Here is a 21592-nt window from a genome sequence, read left to right as displayed (position 1 = left end):
TCGTCATTAACTCCGATCCTATCGGAGATACGACATACGACCCACCGTTTATCTACCAGTCTCGTCGACCTTTAACCACCTAAATATAATAGTATCAATTTCTCTAATTACGTTAATAAACAATTGATTGATTATATAATATAACANGAAAAATATTAGAATATTGGGGAAATTTTCAAGAATAATTGCCATAGTTACGGATGAAGGACCTTAATTTAGTTATTTCAAGCTATACATGATAATAGAGATAGAAGAAATTCTATAGACTTGTTGAAAAACTGTCCCACTTTTGAAACAGTGTAGTAGTATCTGAATAACTTAGAAACATCCAAATACAGATGGGTTTCGATACTTTGAATTAAAACAAGACGTACCGAATAGATGGAATTTTGCATTAATAATGCTGGAAAGACTAATTTCAAGAAAATAACCATCAAATTTACTCAAGGATTGAATATATGATGCAAAGATATCATAGAAGATTGTATAAAGGCATTAAAGTCATTTGAATTAACGACCTCTGAATTATCAGCAGAAAATTAGTGAACCCTTTCAAAGATTATTTATTTTAATAAGAGGAGTGCAACTTGCAAATTTAAAATTAACAAATCTCTTGCAAATTAACAATGGAGCCACACAAAGAGCAAATTTAAAGAATAAATTAAATCAGCATTTTCATCATAGTTTAGGTAATTGGGAAAGATATAATACTTTTGCTGCAGCAACAACTCTGGATCTACGATATAAAAACATTGATTTTGGACTAGACGAAAATGCTGATCTCGAGCAAAATTTTGTTATTAATGAAATTTCAGAATTAACTAAAAATAATGTAGCTGTTGTCGAAGAAGAAGCGGTAATGGCAGAACCACCTGTCACCAAAAATTCCGGAATGTGGCCCTTTTTTACATAAAAGGGCCACATTCCAGAATAAGGATTCAAGTCCACGAAATATTAAACACTCCTCCGAGTAAAACTAATGTTATTTTCTGTCAATACATGAAGGTTTTGTATCAATAAGTGCCTGACCATTAACTTCTGGAGTAATGAAAAATTTTTATTTCCAGAGATTTACTCTTCGTTATCTATGCACACCAGTCGATAATCCTACACTACAATCGAGTCCAAAACTATGAAACTTTATCGTATATAACTTAAATAATGCTGGAAAGCTTAATTTCAAGAAAAGAACCAGTTTAACAGCATCTTAAAAATCCAGCAACAAGTTGCTTAACTTTTTCCAGCAGCAACTGCGTATGGCTCCATCTGTTATGATATTTTATTTAAAAACTTTTTATATCTTTAATTATTATAAAATGGCAGAAAGCATAATTTTGAGGGCAAGGATGGGTTTTATAAAAATTTGTACATATAATAACGAGTAAAATTGTCATTAACTCCGATCCTACTGGAGATACGACATACGACCCACCCTTTATCTACCAATCTCGTCGACCTTTAACAATCTAAATATAATAGTATCAATTTCTCTAATTACGTTAATAAACGATTGATTGATTGGTTGATTATATAATATAACAGCCAGGAAAGTAAAAATTATACTTTATTATAATATTCTAAGCATTTCCTTTAAGCCTAAATGGCGCATGAAGTAGAAAATTAAGGTTTAATTTTCAATAATTTAGAATTTTTCTTTGGATCCCGCAAACTCTATTGCGGCTCTGTACATATTTGCATATACACTACATATATTTTAATTAATTTATTAAACAAAATTAGTTATATTAAGTTTTTCATTAATTAATATTAACGATATATTAAAATATTAAGTTAAATGCAGTGGCGTAACTAAGATTTTGCTGTCGGGTGATCCGGACGATGATGTAAAAAGGACAACAACAATAAAGTAAAATTAAGAGTATCATAACGTACGATTTTCTTATAAAGATTATTTACTTTTTATAATTTTTTTAAATTTAAATTATATTCTTAAAGCCTGGGAATCCAACATCCACATCATCCCAATAAGTACATTACAGGTTAAAAGTAACTATATTCAATTCCATAAAATATTAATGTAGAAACGATATTGTTATATTTTTGGATTGAAGAAAACATTAATATATTTAGAATTATTTCATTTTTTAGAAATTTCGGTTATTTCAATATTTAAATAAAATATTTTGATGTAGCGAAGAATTAGACATGTGACATGGAATCGTCAGAACGTCACAAACATAAACCACATCACAATAAGAGCAGCGGGTATATCTTCAAATAGCTTGCAAAATAAATTAGATAATTAGAATATATTTATATGAATGTTAGTTATTCTAATTCCTTATTTATGATCTTTTACAGACTCATGTGGCAGTATAGTCCAACAGACTGTTGTATAAAAAATAATATAATAACTAATCAATGTTTTCATTACACATAAAAAAGCTTTCAAGTTATTAAGAAATGCATAATATTCCTGCATGAAATTCGAAAATATTCTTTCTGGATTGTTTGCTTGTAGTATACGGTCACTGGACACGTGGACGATCTGCCGAGGAGGGACTTGGGAGAGTTTACTAGAGGAAACTGTCTTTTATTTAGGTGTTACAAACGTGAAGATAACCCGGGAAATTCTCCACGTGGATAACCTCTTGATCTCACGACCTCCTTCCACGACTACTGGTGGACTCTATTCCCTCCAGACTCATGAACTATTGATTCCATGCGTATTCGTATTTCAGTAAAAGTTTGTATAAAAGATATATTATTTAAATATAAATAAATTCCAATTTTCTAACTGTTCAGATGAATTACACCCTCAAATAATCATTAATATAAATCACTCTTTTTTTACATTCTATATACTTTCTTGTAAAACTCATATTGACAAGTGTCGTACGAACCCTTATGTTTATATATTTATTATTAAATTGTTTTTCCTGACAAGATATTTATATATAAAGTAATGCTTTAATATAAAATTTTAATGTTAGTTTTTAAAGTAAACTAATTTCCAAAATATATTAATGTATAAATTTTCTGTTATTGATTAAGCTCTTAAACAATTAATTGAATTATTTATAAATTGGGAATGGAATTTCATAAAATTTCTGCATAGAACTTATCACACAAGAACACATTTGATGAAGAAGTTAGACTTTATTTTAAAACTTTATGCTTTAAAGTCGCTAATCAATTTGGCTGAACGTTAGAATTTCAGACACAAAGTAAAGCTGGAATCCGTTTACTCTGACGATTCTTATTTCTCATACTTATCATCACGGTGACATCGCTTCATTCAAAACTTTCTGCAGTTGTAGTCTGTGTAATGTGCACATTATTCACATGTTGAGTCTTACTGTCAAATCAGGTTGCACATGCCACAACTTTCAAGAGTTTCTTTTATTTAGATGTTTTTACAGCGCTTTACTTTTTAAACCTGATTTCAGCAGATTTTTTCTATGATTTCATGTATTTTTCATACATAAATAACTTCATAACAGAATAGTTTACGTGATAATTCTGTTCATTTGAAAGACACGTAATTGCCTGCAGATTTTTCTCAGTGTCACAAAGAATAAATATTAAAAATTTCGGTGAGGATCGACTAAAGGAACAGAGAGACAAAAACATTCTGTGGTAACTAAGATTTTGTTGTGGGAGGAGTATGATGTAAAAAGTACAATCAGAATAAAGAATAATTATAAAGTATGATTTGTTTATTTAAAAAATATTTATTTATTTATTCTTTATAAGTATTTTCAGTTTAAATTTTATTCCTAAAATCTCTAGGAATCCATCACCTACATCATCCACATAAGTACGCCAATTTTCGCAAAATTTTAATATAGAAACTATATTATTTTATTTTTGGATTAAATAAAGCATTAATATATTCAGAATTATCTCATTTTCTAGAAATTTCGGTTATTTGGATATTTAAATAAAATATTTTTATGTAGCGAAGAATTAGACATGTGACATGAACGTCACAAACATAAGCCACATGACAATAGAAACTTATGTAACGATTTGCATCATGGTTTATAAAGAATGTTGACTGTTTACACCCTCTTTGATGTCCCTACACGTTTTATTGACGTAACAGATATCTTCTCTTTCAATTGAAATTTTATGTAACGTTGTTTTTATCATTTACAATACACAATTCAAACTTATTTTATTAATGTAAAAAATAATGTTACTTGAATATCAAATTTTTCATTAATAATTTATTAAACTTAAAAATAATTTTAAACATTTGCATTCGAATTATTTAATTTTATATAATTTAATTACAAATTTGTATCAATTATATCTGTATACAGTTTAATTACATAATTAAAACTACACTTTAAATGTTGGTAAATAAATGGTATATCCTTGAAATTAAATTAAAGGAAATTTTTGTCTTAATTATTATTTGTTTATACGAAATTATTTTTTATCTTGAAATGTCATAAAATCGCTGTAAATTATCATATAGCCTATAATATGTGCTAAATGGGCTCAATATATGCTCAACCCGGACTTGACTGCAAATATACAGTTAAACTGTATATTTGCAGTCAGGACCGGCTTGAGATTTTGTGGATCCTTGGAAAAAAGTTACTAGTGGAGCCCAGAATACTTGCAATGTGGGGCTCCCTGTACTTGCAAGTGACTTTTGTCATTGCAAGATAAAGGGACAGATAATCAAAATTAATTTAATTAAAATATTTCCAATATCAATACATCTCTGAAACATCAAAAATTCTATTATCAAATTTTCTTACAAATTTAAAAGTGCGAGGATTTTCTGAGCGCGGGGCCTTGATCTGAGGTCCGAAAAACCGATGTCTGAGTCGATCCTGCAGTTATATTTATGCTAATGAAAAGTTGATTATGAACAATGTGATAAATCTCGTGATTTTCCCGATAAATTTTTCGTGAAGATCACGAGGTAGGATGTAAACTTTTCTTTTTCTTACTGTAGAATAATGATTTTAGAACAGTAAAATTATTTTAAACATAAATTTTTTCAATAGTATAATTGTACTAGCAGATAAGCCCGGCATTGCTCGGGCAAAAAGTAACGATAGCGAAGATTAAGATTATTACATTACAGCCGATCTTATCCGTTTTCACGGAATGCAAGAATTAGGCCCCCCTGTTTCCAGACTAATTAAAAATTTTTTAGATGGTCTAAAAATATGTTCGATTTCCCGCAAAAACGCAAAAACACCGCATCTGCGCCTGTAAATCTAGTACGTTGCTTTCTCTTAACACTAAGAATATACAATACTGAGAATAAATTCTTAGTATTGTATATTCATGCAGTTATTAGCTTTTTTCTTAATTTACTTAGAGACTACCCTGAAACAATCATTAATATAAATCACTCTTTTTTACATTCTATATACTTTCTTTTAAAACTCATATTGACAATGTCGTACGAACTCTTATATTTATATATTTATTATTAAATTGTTTTACCTGACAAGATATTTATTTATAAAGTAATGCTTTAATATAAAAATTTAATGTTAGTTTTTAAAATAAACTAATTTCCAAAAAATAGCAACCTATAAATTTGCTGACATTGATTTAGCTCTTAAATAATTAATTGAGTTATTTATCGATTGGGAATGGAATTTCACAAATTTATTCTATTCATTGACTAAACATTGTTAATAAATAATAATCAATCTTAGTTATATCAGCTGCTATACAGATATAACTCAAATAGAGTAAACACGCAACTAGAGTAATTGTACGTTGTGTTTACAATCGAATCATTAACAACTTTATGACTATTATTACATTAGTAATGTATCAGTATATCTCTCTAGTTTATTAGATATTATCAGAGACGGCCGTATAGCCGAGAGAATAAGGTGACAGCTTAACATATGTCGGGCCTCGTCCCTCGTCATTTCATCCGATTTTGGGCCTAGCCGAACCCATAATGGTCCTGTTAAAAATAAGATCCTATTGGTGCCCATAAGGTTGAATTTTTAAAAAGATATATATTATGGAGGATATTATTGAGCGCACAATTTTACAGAAAATCAAAATATACTTCGACTCTGTTGGGTTCAATTTAAAAATATGATTAAAAATTGCAGTCCAGACCAGAAAAATATTTGTTCGTATTCTATTTATGTTTTATATTTTAATTTTGTGATGATTTCTGGATTTTTTTTTATTGGCATAAATTATAATTTAATGATTTTGAGCCGTATTAAAATGTGTACAAACGGTTTTTGAATGTTTTTCATTGGCGATCTTCATTTTTCTTACGACGCTTGAACGATGACTTACATTTTAAGTACTTGATAAGTTACTGAAATACCCGAGAAACATTCGAAATAAAATTAAATCATTATTTAAAAATTCATTTTTACTTTATTGATATTCTTTAATTTTAATATAAATTTGAAGACGGTATTTGCATTACATGAAATAATAATATCGTTCTTTGCCTTAAAGATTTTTGTCTAGACTTGATTTAAAATTCGTTCGTATTATTTAATAATAGAAGTATAAATAATTTCATTCTATATTCCAAATGTTGTTAGCATTTTTATTGTTAATGAACATTATTTTAATCGGTGTGTAAGCGAGTAACTCGTTCCATTTACGAGTATAACTTACCTCTAGTTGCTGTAAGAAAGAAGGAATTCATTAATTTGTGTAATTAAGATTGAGATAATTGATACAACTGTATTAAATCTATTAAATTTTATCAAATATACTAACATACAGTATACTCTCCGTTAACCGGAACTCAAGCAACAGACCAAAAAAAATCAAAGAAATAATACTTTAGAAATTAAAATAAAAACAATTTCTAGTGAATATTTAAATTAAAAATTATGTTAGTGAAGTTCTGCCTTTAACTGAAACTACACACTGCATTCACAAACCTGTGTTTATAATAAAAGTGTTGTCTTTGTCTTAATTTGCTTTTGATTACTGTATTTCAATATTAATATAAAGTAAATACATAGTTTATGGTATGGTATAACACGGGATATAGTATTGGGCTTTTTTATACTAAATCTTAATCAACCAGAAACTTAATTTATCTGGCATCTACCAATCCCCACAGGAGGTATTTGAAAAACAATACAAGAGATATGAAATTCAGAAAATGACTTCATTATATACCGATAGAGATCTCTAATGACAAATTTAAAAAGGTCTGTAACGAAACATTTTCTGGATTCATTTAGTTAAATGTACTGTACATAAGCTTACGTTTTCATATTCTTAATTTATTTAATTTAAATATATGATCTCGATCTCAAATTAATTTAATACAAAATCAGCTGAATATTTGTGAAGTTGTGGCAAATCTTTCTCACCGGAAGTGTTTGAATTTATAACTATAACCATACGTTAATTTTGTTATTGCAGCGAAGACACGTGCACTCATTTTAAAGCAATAATTGCATTGTCTAAGATACACTTCTCATTAGCCCTGTTATTCCATTTGGAAAACGTGTTCATTTATTCCTATTTTTGATTAACGGAGCCAGAGCCAAACCCTTAACTACGTCGTCAAAACATAATTTTTCGCATATTTGTGTTGGACAATAGATTCGGGAAGGTGTTCAAACATTGTAATAGAGTTTCATTAGTTATTTCAACGTAACATAGAAACGAAATATTTGAATTTCGTATAAATCCCGATTATATTCATTATTCGATGCTAAATCTAAATGCATAAATGATTCATAAGGTCGTCCTCGTCTTTAATATAGAAATGTTACGAAGGCAACCAAAAATGGCCCTTTGCTCTTCAAAAAGTACAGATTATTCCTTCATATATTATTGCTAAAAACAATAGTTCCTATGGAACTGTGTTTCGGGATTATTTGTACGCGTATCCGTTTCTTCGTAATCAAATAAACGTTCTCGTTTTCTCCATCCGAATACAAGAAGAATTTTTTTTTACCATTTTCTGCGTTATATATGCTTAAACGTTATACAGGGAAGCTACTGTTGTTTAATGCATTTCCTGTGAGCACAACGTCATATTACCGCGAAAAGCTTAAAAAATCAGAAACTAAACTCCTGAAGGGCGGACCACCTTTAGGCAGGGGCCCGTTGCCCGACTCTAACGGCGGCACCGAACAAAGCCAAACGTTTCCATTGCTTCGAATGTAAAAGTGGACGCACACATTAGCAGATGCAGTGCCAGCAATTCAAAGGTTTGTTTGTTTGTTTAGTTATGGCAACGAAACACTTGGGCGATCTGCCTAGGGGGATGCCTTCCGGGAGGTATTTTAAGGGAAACTGGCCCCTATTTAGGCGTTACAGACGTGGAGAAAACCCGGAAAACTCCGCGTAACCAGCCCGTCCGAGCGAGGGGCGCGAACACACGACTGAACTCCCAGTGTTCACGGTAAGAAGATCGCTTGGCCACTGGTGGGCCTTCGGGGGTTTCTCCTATCGCCTGACGTAAAAATCAATGGTTAATTCGAAGAGTTAAATTTGGTCGCATTATATCTTGATTTATTACCGTAATAACCGGTTGAAAACAGTTTGGAACAATTTATAAGGTAATAATTGTATGTGACTTAGAAATAATTTAATGCCAAATCAAACCAAAGACTTTATTACCGAGACAATTCTTTATAATCACACTTATAGCATTCAACAAACTATCTTAGAACGAAAATTTACAAATTCTAGAACAGAATCAGGACCGAAGTATTGCAAAAAATGTCTTCTTCTATGACTTTAATTGAATAAAATTATTCAGCAACTGTTTCAGGTTTTTGAGTTCTCCAAATGCATTTTTATCACAAAACTTCATATCCTGAAAGCGACAAACAATACTTAACGACATTTATTTAAATTTGTAATTTCCTATTAATAATTCCACTTGCGGTTTCGTAAAGCGTTTCGTTTAAAGCGATTTTTATCCGGAAACTTTCGTTCTTCGCAAAGAATTTTACAAAGACTTCTTCTGTTTCGTGTATCAAAACTTCGTTTTTCACGTTCAACGGACTTTCGTTGAATTTAGACGTCACAAACAATGGACACGATTTGAGAAAATTAAATACGAGTAAAAACACAATCCAGGAGAGTCCAAGTTCCAGGGATGACAGAAATTGGGAGTCAAATTTGAGCACAGACACAAGCCGGAAGAGTCCAAATTCCAATATATACAGGATTCTGGAGTCAAATTCGGGGTAGACTTAATTCGGGAAAGTCCAAATTCGAGTTCAGACACGATTTAGGAGTCAAATTCGGGGATGTCGTAATTCGGGAGAGTCCAGATTCGTGAGGTAGACATAAATTGAGAGTCCAAGTTCGTGTAGACCAATTTGGGAAATGATAATTCACTACAAGGCAAGAATGAGGAGACACAGCCGGGACAAAGTCAAAATTGGGAAGTCATAATCGAAATTGGTATTGACGCAATCGGGATGTCAAAATCAGAAGAAGTCATCGATGATTTTTAGTAAAAACCATATCTAAAAGTGAATGAAAAACCAATATTTTAATTTTTACTTATAAATTGAAAATTATTTTTGCAATTTTAAAACTTTACTTTTCAGGAGCTTTTTAGATTTTATTGATTAATTTTTAAACTTTATAATTTCTTTTTGTTATTTTTTGAATATTTTTAAATGTACAACAAACGACGAAAACAAAGAAATATTAAATGAAAACAAAATTAAGAATATTATTTCCTTCTAAAATGGAAATAAAGTTACATGCCAAATGATATTGCTTACCGCAATTAATTGCATATTGCCACGTGTCATGTAAGTATCAAATATATCATTGTCAATTCGATTATTTTTGGATGTCCCCGTCCTCGTAATCACGTAAGATTACTGGAGAATTTAATTTCTACATTCATTTATACTATTGCTTTCGCTGTGTCAAGAGACCAGCAACTTACACCCCACGATGTATTATTGTGAGTACTTGGACAGGAATATACAGGCTATGTATGCCCGATACTCTAAAAACATGGGTTTTTTTTAGGTACGATCTCAATCGCATCAAAATATAACCACACTAATACCGTACATAAATATTGTCCGGCCATTAATTGCGAGTTTTTATGAAATAGTGGTCAGAAATTGTGTTAATTTATAAATGGAGACCGTAAAATCTCCCAAGTGTTTGGTGCAGAATACAATAAACACTTACCCAAAGCCAACTCGGCCCAAATCCAGCAAATAATTTATGGCAAATCACAGAGCGGAATCTTATTGTCGATGGACGGATGGAAGCCAAGAGATCTTTACTCGAACCGAACGTACTCGCATTCTCCACTTTTTGCCATTTTACACACCTTCTGCACGGATCTAAATGTAGAAAAAGAAGTATAATTATTCATCGAAAACGTATAACTCGATTTGAATTCCATTAAAACATATTGCGGCGCTATATCGATCGGCTGTAAATGTTGCCTACAAAGAACGGAAGTTAGATTATGAAATTTTCTACTAATTCATTGGTTCGGTGACGTTTTGAATTCAATTTTTCATTTCTATCTTATCAGTAATGACACTGGTTGGCGGACGAATAGGCCGATACAGCGCCGAACAACACGGGAAAGTTATGCAATTCGCAAACATTTCCAACTCAAATTTGTGTTTAGATCTTAATACTATAAAAATTGTTGGTGTAATCGATACTTGGGCTTAGCGCCACACTCGATTTATTGTCAATTTCAGAGTGCTAAATCGAACTTTGTTGGCGCGTACAAAATCTTACCTCTTAACGGGTTTCCACATGCTTTTAAAGAACGACCCGACTTTCTTCAATGTATTTCTATCCCTGTAATGGCCAGGATTATCTTGCACGCAGTCGTCGTGCTCCGCCGGGTCTTCGTCTGCTTCGATGTTTCGTGGAGGAACCGCGCTTTCCCTATTGTTCACTCCTTCATCCTCCACATCTTCGACCAATCTCTCACTAAACAAGGAAAGAAATACAATAAATATATAATTTTCAAATTGAATTACGATGAATATTTAAAAATGGTAACACTTGGAAAATATTTTCTTTAATTTCCCACGAGGGTAAGAAAGTATTAAACTTATTACTATTTATTAGAAATTAAGACAATGATTCCTCGTATTTCTCACAATAATTTCCTCGTTAAACAGCTCATACATACAATATACACAAGTTTATTATATACAAACAGTAATGTAATTTACCTGTTAAAACGCTGGCAGGCCGTCTGACAGATTGGTCGAACCTTCATCACAGCTTGTCTATAAGCCGGCTTGATGTTATTTTCAAACACGCCCAAACCTTCGAAAGCACCGGTCGAGGGTTCGAACTGCTTCGAGAGGCCTTTCTTCATCTTGCTGCCTCGAAATTTAAAATAATCCAAATTGTATGGACTGACGAATCTTCGCACGTCCACATCCAATCCCTCCCTAAATATGCAAAGAGAAAATTTACAATACAATAACTATTTAATTCTACTCTCAAACTAGGTTAGATTCTCGTGCTTTTAAGTTTATTCGACAGAGGGGAAGAACCTTTTATAAATCGACTAGTCTAAATATTTTTCTGTTATTTAAAAAAAAAGACATGTCAAATATATTTATTAAGCGAAGTTTAAAATTTTAGTAAATTTCGTCATATTAACGACTCTTCAGTACTAGAGTTAGACCTAATCCGTGATATAAAAGAGGCCCGATTACTCGTTTAAACAACATTAAATTGAAAAGCCCTAAATTATCTTCTTAACACCAGGCCCTGAACTGTGCCTTATAAAGCCCTCTATTTCAGCCCTCTATTGCGGTCAGCAATACAGGAAGACAATGTAAAGTCGCAATCTTTACATTTAATTTAATTAGGCCTAATTATATATTGTAGATGGAAGTTTTTCTTTAAAGCCTTTAATTGCTAAAACCAATTTCTTATCCGAATAAATAGCAATGAAATGTCTCTTACCCCGGAGGATGGGGCAGGGGTCGATAGTCTCTACCATCAAAAAACATCTTCGAATCGCTTTCCAAATCGCACTCTTCCTATTAACAAGAGCAACACTACGCAACAACAACAACTTCAATTGTTGAATTCGTTTGTTACGCGTTAAACAAAAAAAAAAAGCGGAAATTTAATGAACAATTTTGGATTTTTTTAAATTATAATTTCAGAATCTGACGCGTGTATAATAAAGTTTAAAAAGCCACGTCACACCGGTGTGAGGATAGGGGTTCGAAAAATGCACGTGGTGGTGCTGACGTGATGGCGGAACGAAATACAAACATGTAAATATAAACATTTTGAGTTAACCAAGACCGTACACGGGAATATAAAACGAAATTAAAGCAAATACTTAACGAAAATACAACAAGAACTTGATATTTATACCGTAATATCGGGAGAGATGATTACTTAAAGGCCATTTCTAGAAATGATTCTATATAGGCCTACATAATTATAAAACAAAGCGTGCATTGTAAAGTAGATCTGATGAATCATACCCGCCGAATAACTATTTAGTCGACAACTTGAATATTAATTAAAATTATGCTTAATGTCACCAGGAAAGTCGTGCTAAAATTCCGTTAGTTCCCTTCAAATTTTTATATGCTTAACAGTGTCTTGCCCCTGTACATCATACTCTTCCTGATAACAGCAGTCATTCCGGTCATCTATGAGACTCTGTTCAGAGGAATTTATTTGAATTGAAATCACGTGATTTCCGACACAAACCGAAAGTTTATGTAAAGTTAATTGGGCCTCCTGCCCTCACGCTTTTCGTATCTAGTCTCGAATTTCATCTATTTAACACCATTCTCGAGATTAAAAAAGGACAAACAGACAACGGACAATATTGGAAATTTATAAGTCTACATTTTTTTCAAATTGCATCCCAACGAGCGTTATTAGCATTATATTCTTTTGTTTTAACGTATTCTCATTAAATTATGTAATATAACTCATGCTTCAGAGCTCTTAAAACGATTGCAACTATCTACATATAAATTCCGTTCTGCATTATAAAAATGTGTTCTTCATTTATGTGAAGAACTATTCGATATAATGGTAAGTGCTCTTAATAAAAATTTAATTTTGCAAATATTAGCTGTAGCATTTTTACACTAGTGGAGTCTCGGCCTAAATAAATCATTAAATTTCGCACATGTTTAAGTTCTTCACACCATGCAAGTAACTAAATTCAGATACTCGATTTAGTAACTTTCTTTAGTTACTATGCTCGTATAAATTAGTCATTAGAGTTAGAAATGAACCTATAAGTGTTCAAATATTAAAAATAAAGTGAACTATAATTGGCTAATTACTAATTCTAACCTTTGACTTTAGTCGTGAATACTGCTCTAAGGGAATCGTTTTGGTAATGATCATGAGTTCAATTGGATCTTTAATAACTCGACCTTTAATCACCAAAATTTAATAGCATCAATCCCCTAATACACAAACCTCCCTGCAAACTTTCTGAAATTTTCGACAAAAAACACAGGAGTTATTAAGCTTCAAACAGGATGAACAAAATCGTACCTACCAAATACAATAACATCCATACATATAGAAATTACCCCCGAATTTTTTTTTGCATTTCTCGACGTTTCAAGTTATCAAGTTAAAAATGTAAAAATCTTGGGAGGATCATTTTNCTTTAATTTGGTCTACTCGACCCAAATCTTATTATATTGATGTTTAGCATTCAAGGAAAAAACATGCACATGAATAAAAATTCGATCTTTATTTGTTAGTTTATTGTGTGTTTACTGTCTGTTTCTATATAAAAAATCGTTCATATAATTGGAGACCTATAAGTTCACCCTCTATTCCCATTGTTCTTTAAATGGGCCTTAAAAATAAATTTTGCCTATGACAGTTTCTGCTTGTCCTAAAAAACTTGTACTGTTCGAAACTCAAATCTGCCAAGACGGAAACTAATTCGTTACGGTGTGATTCCGGTTTACACGGGTGTTCACTGTGTAAATATTAAGTAAACTTACAAAAACATGAAATAAAATATTCGAGAATTGATGAAGAACGTAGTGAATCATTAATTTGAAAGGTAAATGATGCGATGTGAAAAGAGCAATTATTTATTGTGACATCGTCACAATTTTTAACCATATTCTTAATTTATTTAATTTAAAATATATGCTCTCGGTTTCAAATTAGTAATGGCTTGCCCCTGTACATCATACTTTTCCTGTTAGCAATAGAGTCGTGCCGGTCAACTATCTAACTCCTTTCGGGGAAAAATTCTTTATTAAAATCATATAACTTCCGGTCTAGACCGGAAGTTATATGATTTTAATAAAGAATTTTTCCCCGAAAGGAGTTAGATAGTTGACCGGCACGACTCTATTGCTAACAGGAAAAGTATGATGTACAGGGGCAAGCCATTACTAATTTGAAACCGAGAGCATATATTTTAAATTAAATAAATTAAGAATATGGTTAAAAATTGTGACGATGTCACAATAAATAATTGCTCTTTTCACATCGCATCATTTACCTTTCAAATTAATGATTCACTACGTTCTTCATCAATTCTCGAATATTTTATTTCATGTTTTTGTAAGTTTACTTAATATTTACACAGTGAACACCCGTGTAAACCGGAATCACACCGTAACGAATTAGTTTCCGTCTTGGCAGATTTGAGTTTCGAACAGTACAAGTTTTTTAGGACAAGCAGAAACTGTCATAGGCAAAATTTATTTTTAAGGCCCATTTAAAGAACAATGGGAATAGAGGGTGAACTTATAGGTCTCCAATTATATGAACGATTTTTTATATAGAAACAGACAGTAAACACACAATAAACTAACAAATAAAGATCGAATTTTTATTCATGTGCATGTTTTTTCCTTGAATGCTAAACATCAATATAATAAGATTTGGGTCGAGTAGACCAAATTAAAGTTATCTATTAATGCATATAAAATACGCCTTTATGATTTTTATGCTTATTTTGTAGATTTGATAATTTTCAGGACTAAATAAGTGCTTCACAAAGACTTTATAGCTTGTTTGCAAGTGTTATTTATTTTTTCCAATGATCTGTAGTTTCTCTCTAGTGCCCTTTGTTTGTCCGGTCCTGCTTATAGTAAATCTAGAAGAGAATGGCTAGGTCAGCTGAACACTAGATCACTGACCATGGTTCGTTAACATGCACCACTAGCTAATGGATAGTAGTGCATGTTAACGAACCATATCTTAAACGGCCGGATGGCCAAGAAGTTACGGTTGCATCCTACGGTCACTTACGTACCCGTAGAAAGTCACAATTGTCACAAAATACATCCGTGTCAAGGACCCTTCACTCTTTTCTGCTGATTTTATCTTCGCTACGAGCTCCCAAACTCTTTGACCGATCTGGACCAAATTCCGAACTAGGCGTAGTTCTCTCGTACTAGGCGAAACATGTACTACCATAAAACTCAAACCTCTAATTTCCTCCCCATAAATTGCGAAACCTTTTGATTGATTTGCATAAAATTTTGGATATTTACTATCTGCCACCTTGCAAGAAATATACTGTTCTAACTAGGATACCTAATCCCTTGCTTTACTTTGAAAAATTGAATGTCAACAGTAGAAACTGACCAGATATTAAAATTTACAACCGAAATATGCCCGAAGAAAATAATATAATATAATAATAAAATTACCAACCCCAAAAGGGGTACAGCTACGCCCAGCGCACACTCTGAATACACTAGAATTCACTATCGAGCCTACACAATGGACACATTAAAAGACTCTTGCACTTGTTAGTGCCGCAAGGAAGAAAATTTTAAAAAAATGCTCTCAAAGTTAAAAATTTTATAGTTATAAAATCACACCGAGTAGTATATATATATCATAGCATCTTTCATTTCAATGATTTATTAAATATATAAATGTCTTAACTCATTTGTGGATCGTTAAATACAAAGGTTAATTATTATTTTTATGTTAATTTACGTATCATGTAATTACTACTTCATACTTTATAAGATAATTCATTATTAATGCAAAAAAAATCAAGAGAATTCGATTAATGAAGTATTCTCATATCTTTCCATTCAAAAGGACAAACAATTAAAAAAACTTCTGTTAAAAATAAAATAATTAACTTAATTGATAAACTAATTGACAATCATCAAAGCACGCGGATAATTAGTTTTATTTCGAATAAATAACTTTTAAGTTTAAAGAAAAACTGTTTTGTGTGACAAAAACACAGAAAAAGTTCATCTTTCGGTCAGTGGTAAATGATTAAGAATTATACAAACGACTACTTGCATTAGTTCATTAGTCAATCTAATGGAACCAATAAATCTTTTATTCGCGAATTTCTATAAAATAAAATTCAAATTTAATTAGTAAAATGATTGTAAAATTAATTTCGGAGCGAATAAAAAGAATTATTCGAAACTGAAAATCAATTAAATTTCAAATTAGGATTTACTTTGCAGCGAAAATTTATTCGGATAATTTCAATAACAAAAGATAAATTTAATAAATTCGGAGAAAAGGCCAACAGGTTACAATCTCCGTATAAACTGGATTAAAGAAGAAGAAGAAATTTAATAAATATGTGAATTAGAATTTGGAATTTCTGTAAAAAATCAAATTATTTTATTGGCGCGTGATTACGATTATAAATGATCGAATGATTTTAATAAATATTAGATGAATAGGTTTTTATGGAGGAAATTTCAGAAAAATATTCGTAATCAAATGTTTGGTCTCAGATATTATTAATATTCTAGTAAGATTAATTGTATATACGATTGTCCGATGGCAATAGTACTTACTTTTTAATTAATTTGATTGCTTTTAATTAAAAGCGCATACGAAAGAATATTGTATTTAAACGACTTATTAATCCGTCAAATAAAATAGAAATAATATTCTGGTTAGACAATAGAAAAATGGTCATACCTGAGAACACTTTCTGGTTTTCCTTTCTTAACAAAGCAAAAACAATACTTTTCTATCGTTGTGTTGTTAAAACGAAAGAGAATTTACATATTTACACAATGAACCCAATAAATTTATTATGTTACAATCTTCTTGCGTAGAATTTGTTTTATTTCATTTTTTAAAATGTTCCTAGATACGACATGGTCATATACTTCGAAAATATCCTCTTTTACCTTAAAATGTTATACTTTATACAGTAAAAATTGTACAGCATAATTCATGAAATAATTCCAAACATACTTTCATTTGTCTGGCTACTTTTTTACCATTTGCAACGGAATATGTAAAGACTGCAGTGGGTAATTAGTGTTAGAGGGCCCGTAATGGCTTCGGTGGTTATGTTCGAGGCTTCCGCATCTGTTATTGGCATTTCGATAGCGGATTTACAACACGCATTTTTTGTGTAAAAATAATGTGACATAATATTTTAAAACACCGAATATGAACAATTTGTAAATATACAAGATGCTTGTGCGTTTCAATATACAAAAGAGTGTACTTGGGAAGAAAAGTAAATTTGTTACCTGCAATTAAACACTGGAAACTTGAGAATACTATTACATTTTGCTTCCATATAAGCAGTGAACTAATACCACAGAAGTTTTTCTGTAACGATATGCGTTCTTTTTAAGAAACTTAAATATCGACATCAAAATTTTACTAACAGACGACAAAAACCTTTTGATTACAATGTGCGTGTGTGTGTGTGTAGTGTCTACAAAATACTAGTTACTTGCCTAAAACTTTCATTACACACCCATCTATCAGTTGTTTTGACTGTTTCCTGATAGATGCCACAAGAAATATTAATCACGAAAATATTCCGATACAATTTGCTCAAGGCTTCTTCTATACTCTTAAATTTATAATTTTAGTTCAATGTCACGAATTTTGAAATNCTTTTTAAAATGGCACACTAGTGGCCGAATGGATCAAACAATTTTTATAATATTATAACATTCTATGGAAGCATTTGTAATATAAATCGATCTATAGGGTGCTACACGCCTGTATAGTGTAAGCATCAATATATAGATTAGTTTTATTCCAAAACGCGTTGTAAAGGTACCTTTACAACGCGTTTTGGAATAAAACACAATACTAGTGTTTACTACGCCACAAATATAAAACAGGACACGGTTTCAAAAAACATCCTCTTTTACCTTAAAACGTTATACTTAATACAGTAAAAATTGTACAGCATAATGCATGAAATAATTCCAAACATACTTTCATTTGTCTGGCTATTTTTTACCATTTGCAACGGAATATATAAAGACTGCAGTGGGTAATTCGTGTTAGAGGACCCGTAATGGCTTTGGTGGTCTTGTTCGAGGCTTCTGCATCTGTTATTGGCATTTCGATACCGGATTTACAACCCGGCATTTTTTGTGTAAAAGTAATATGACGTAATATTTTAAAACACCGAATATGAACAATTTGTAATGATACAAGATACTTGCGCGTTTCAACATACAAAAGAGTGTACTTGAGAACAAAAGTAAATTTGTTACCTGCAATTAAATACTGTACTGGAAACCAGAGAATACCATTACATTTCGCTTCTATATAAGCAGTGAACTAATACCACCGAAGTTTCTCTGTAACGATATGTGTTCTTTTTAAGAAACTTAAATATCGACATCAGAATTTTACTAACAGACGACAAAAACCTTTTGATTACAATGAATGTGCGTGCGTGTGTGTGTGGTGTCTACAAAATAGTAGTTACTTGCCTAATATTTTCATTACACACCCATCTATCAATTGTTTTGACTGTTTCCCGATAGATGCCAAAAGAAATATTAATCACGAAAATATTCCGATACAATTTGCTCAAGGTACAATAGCTTCTTCTATACTCTTAAATTTATAATTTTAGTTCAATGTCACGAATTTTGAAATGCTTTTTCGCATTAGTAAATCTCAGGTCTTATAGAAGTTATGCAATAAACATTAAACCGAAAATTTTCGTTTTTAATAATTAATCTAATTTTAAAAAATAATTAGAGTTATTCACACTACACGTACTAATTCAGACAAGGGACAAACATAAGTTAAGAAAATATTTTAAGGTGCAGTTAATCTTATTAATCTGAACGACAGTTATAAACACTTTAATAAACTCGTACTGCATTAACGAAAGAATCCAAAGTGGATAAAATTTTGAATGGACTTTTCTTATTTCTTTCTGAGCACTTCTTATACTGTGTTTGCATTGTAAATTAAATTCATTCACATATGTTTACGTTTAAAGTTAAACAAAATGAAATTATAGTTCATCCGTTCAACAATATTTGAAAAACAAATTTTATTACTTTTTTCTAAATAATTTCTAAGACAGACAAAATTGTGCCCCTCACACACACACACACCACCAACATCCATACATACCGGAAGAATACTCGAACTTTTTTGCATTTCTCGACGTTTCAAGTTCTCACGAATCCAAAAATAAAACTCTCTGGTTTTAATATAATAAATATTAACATAGAAAATCGCTTCATTCTGAAGTTTTTTCTGACAGATTTCCGTTTTATTTCTACTAGTATTTTAGATAGATTTCACTGTAATACATCTCTCAAGTAAAGAATATATTTATATTCATTCATTTCTATATTCTCTAATGATTTCAAAATATGACGAACTCTCTCTTTGCAAGCAGACATTCGTCCGGAGCAATTTGTGAAAAAGACACTAGGTAGAACGTCAATTCTTCCTGAGAATATCGAAAAAGAGCTGCTGGAATATACTGTATATTGTTGATGGAGGTCATATTTTTCTATTATAAATGCATTTTTGCGATAAAATACATTGGAGTAAATAATTTTGTAATTATTTAACATTCTTTGTACTTTCCTATTTGTTTTTGGCTACATTAAAGCATTTTTTTAAAATATACAGTAAGGTTCCGTATTACCACCCGATTTTCTCTAAGCCTACTTTCTGACTTTTTGTAAAAAAGCCTTCAAAAACCATACTTATAGTTACACTAGTGAAAAATCCAATTAGGAACATTTAGTTTAATAATTACCAGTACTTTTCGCACAAAAATGTACTGTATGTGTATGTAGTTATGATACCTTGTTTACAATTTATTAAAATGTAATTGGGGTTCCATAATATCACCTTCTCCTTTATAAATACTATAGAAGAGGCCAGTAATTCCTTTATAACGAAGCGTGTATCTACATGCATTTTAGTATAACATTTATATTAATTTTTTTTAAAAATCTAAATAATTTTTAAAAAGTCTTTGAAATATATTTAATGACTTTATTTAAATCATTAAATTTTGAATAAAAAGAATTCTAATATATTTTAAAAGTTTTGTGTAAAATTTCCATAAAAACAAGTTTTAAAATGTTATTTATTTATTTTTATTTCTTAGTATTTAGTTTATAATATATGTCTATAATAACTGCATTTATTTATGAATAAAAGATCACAGCAACACGATATTGTCATTAGCTTCTAAGAAAATTGTATGTTTCTTTTTAAATCTCAATTCTTTTGTGTGTGGATTAGCAAAAATAAAACATAGTTTTTTAAACATACCTCCAGATATAAATCATTATTTTAAAAAAAATCAATAATAAATAAGAATTAATTGAAAACTTATAAGTATGTAATTTTCATTAATTATTTGAATATAAATTACTTTTTAACAATTATGTTAGTTAATATACAGAGAGAAATAAAAGAAGAATACCTCAAATTACAATAAAAAAGTTCATTTCTTTTTTAAGAAATGAAAACATAAAAGTGATGTTATTCTACATCTAAAGATGAGGAATTTTATAATTTAATATTATATTGTGTTATATATTTTTTTTTAATTATTGAAAAGAAAGTTAAATATAATTTTAATAAATAAGAAACTGTTTATCAATACATTTTCTAATTTAATTAAATCCGAACTTAACAAATTCATCTCGTCTCATTCGCTTTGATAAAAATGAATTAATTTTACAGAACATTTGAAAAAAATATATCAACTTGATTAATTACTTTGAAATCATTAAACTGAGTGCTATTTTAAAGTATTTCATTATTGCAATTAATTTTATTAAATCTTACAAAACAAAAATGCAAAATTAGAAAGAAGTGATAGAAAAATGGATGAGAAAGATGTAATCTTTTTAAAATGGCACACTAGTGGCCGAATGGATCAAACAATTTTTATAATATTATAACATTCTATGGAAGCATTTGTAATATAAATCGATCTATAGGGTGCTACACGCCTGTATAGTGTAAGCATCAATATATAGATTAATTTCCGAAGAATCTTTGATACTATATATAGTACAATAATACTATTTAGAAATTTTTATTTTACTCGTAATACATTAAAGTATTTACTGTATATAAGGTTATTTTAATAATTAAAACTTGTCTTAATGTTCTTACAATTATCTATTTTAAATAAATATTATAAAAAGCTGATATCAACGCATTCGTTTAAGAAGAAAGTTATTAAAATATTAATTTATTTGTTTTCATTTTTAAAGCATTTTTAAAGTAGTTTAACAGTTTTAATCCCAGCAATTTACACATCTTTTCTTAGTTTATATCCTCGATTCTTGTTGATCTTTCCCTTCTTTAATCTTTTCTAATGTAGATTTTATTGTCTGCTGTGTGTTTCCAGGGACCTTTGATATTTTTGATGAATTTATCTGATGCAAAAAAAAAAAAT

General features: G+C 30.4%; 1 protein-coding gene across 2 annotated transcripts; it reads right to left on the bottom strand.

Annotated features, from left to right (window-relative positions):
* Window positions 1-8662: 8662 nt before the first annotated feature.
* LOC111633723 lies at window positions 8663-11988 on the bottom strand. 2 transcript variants are annotated; one of them, XR_002758099.1, is made up of 5 exons: window positions 11884-11988; window positions 11136-11360; window positions 10690-10887; window positions 10120-10277; window positions 8663-9431 (listed from the first exon to the last, which is right to left on the bottom strand). XR_002758099.1 is itself a non-coding variant. In XM_023378334.1 (4 exons), exons 1-4 carry the CDS (start codon window positions 11928-11930, stop codon window positions 10214-10216), a joined length of 534 nt encoding a protein of 177 aa, XP_023234102.1. In that variant the 5' UTR covers window positions 11931-11988; the 3' UTR covers window positions 10027-10213. The 2 variants fall into 2 exon arrangements, 1 of the variants encoding a protein (XP_023234102.1); XM_023378334.1 differs by lacking the exon at window positions 8663-9431 and having other exon boundaries at window positions 10027-10277.
* Window positions 11989-21592: the final 9604 nt, after the last annotated feature.

Source organism: Centruroides sculpturatus, unplaced genomic scaffold (genome assembly GCF_000671375.1).
Source record: "Centruroides sculpturatus isolate CEXI.00-Female unplaced genomic scaffold, Cexi_2.0 scaffold732, whole genome shotgun sequence".
Lineage (NCBI taxonomy): Eukaryota > Metazoa > Arthropoda > Arachnida > Scorpiones > Buthidae > Centruroides > Centruroides sculpturatus.
Note: the sequence above shows the minus strand (reverse complement) of the source record. Positions and strands in the feature narration are given on the sequence as shown.

Excerpts from the sequence above, each read along its gene's own strand:
- LOC111633723 (XM_023378334.1), bottom strand. The coding sequence starts at position 11,930 with ATGTTTTTTGATGGTAGAGACTATCGACCCCTGCCCCATCCTCCGGG. Across the intron at positions 10,888-11,135 it reads GCCTGCCAGCGTTTTAACAG|TGAGAGATTGGTCGAAGATG; the intron begins GTAAATTACATT and ends TTCCTTGTTTAG. Across the intron at positions 10,278-10,689 it reads ATGTGGAAACCCGTTAAGAG|ATCCGTGCAGAAGGTGTGTA; the intron begins GTAAGATTTTGT and ends TTCTACATTTAG.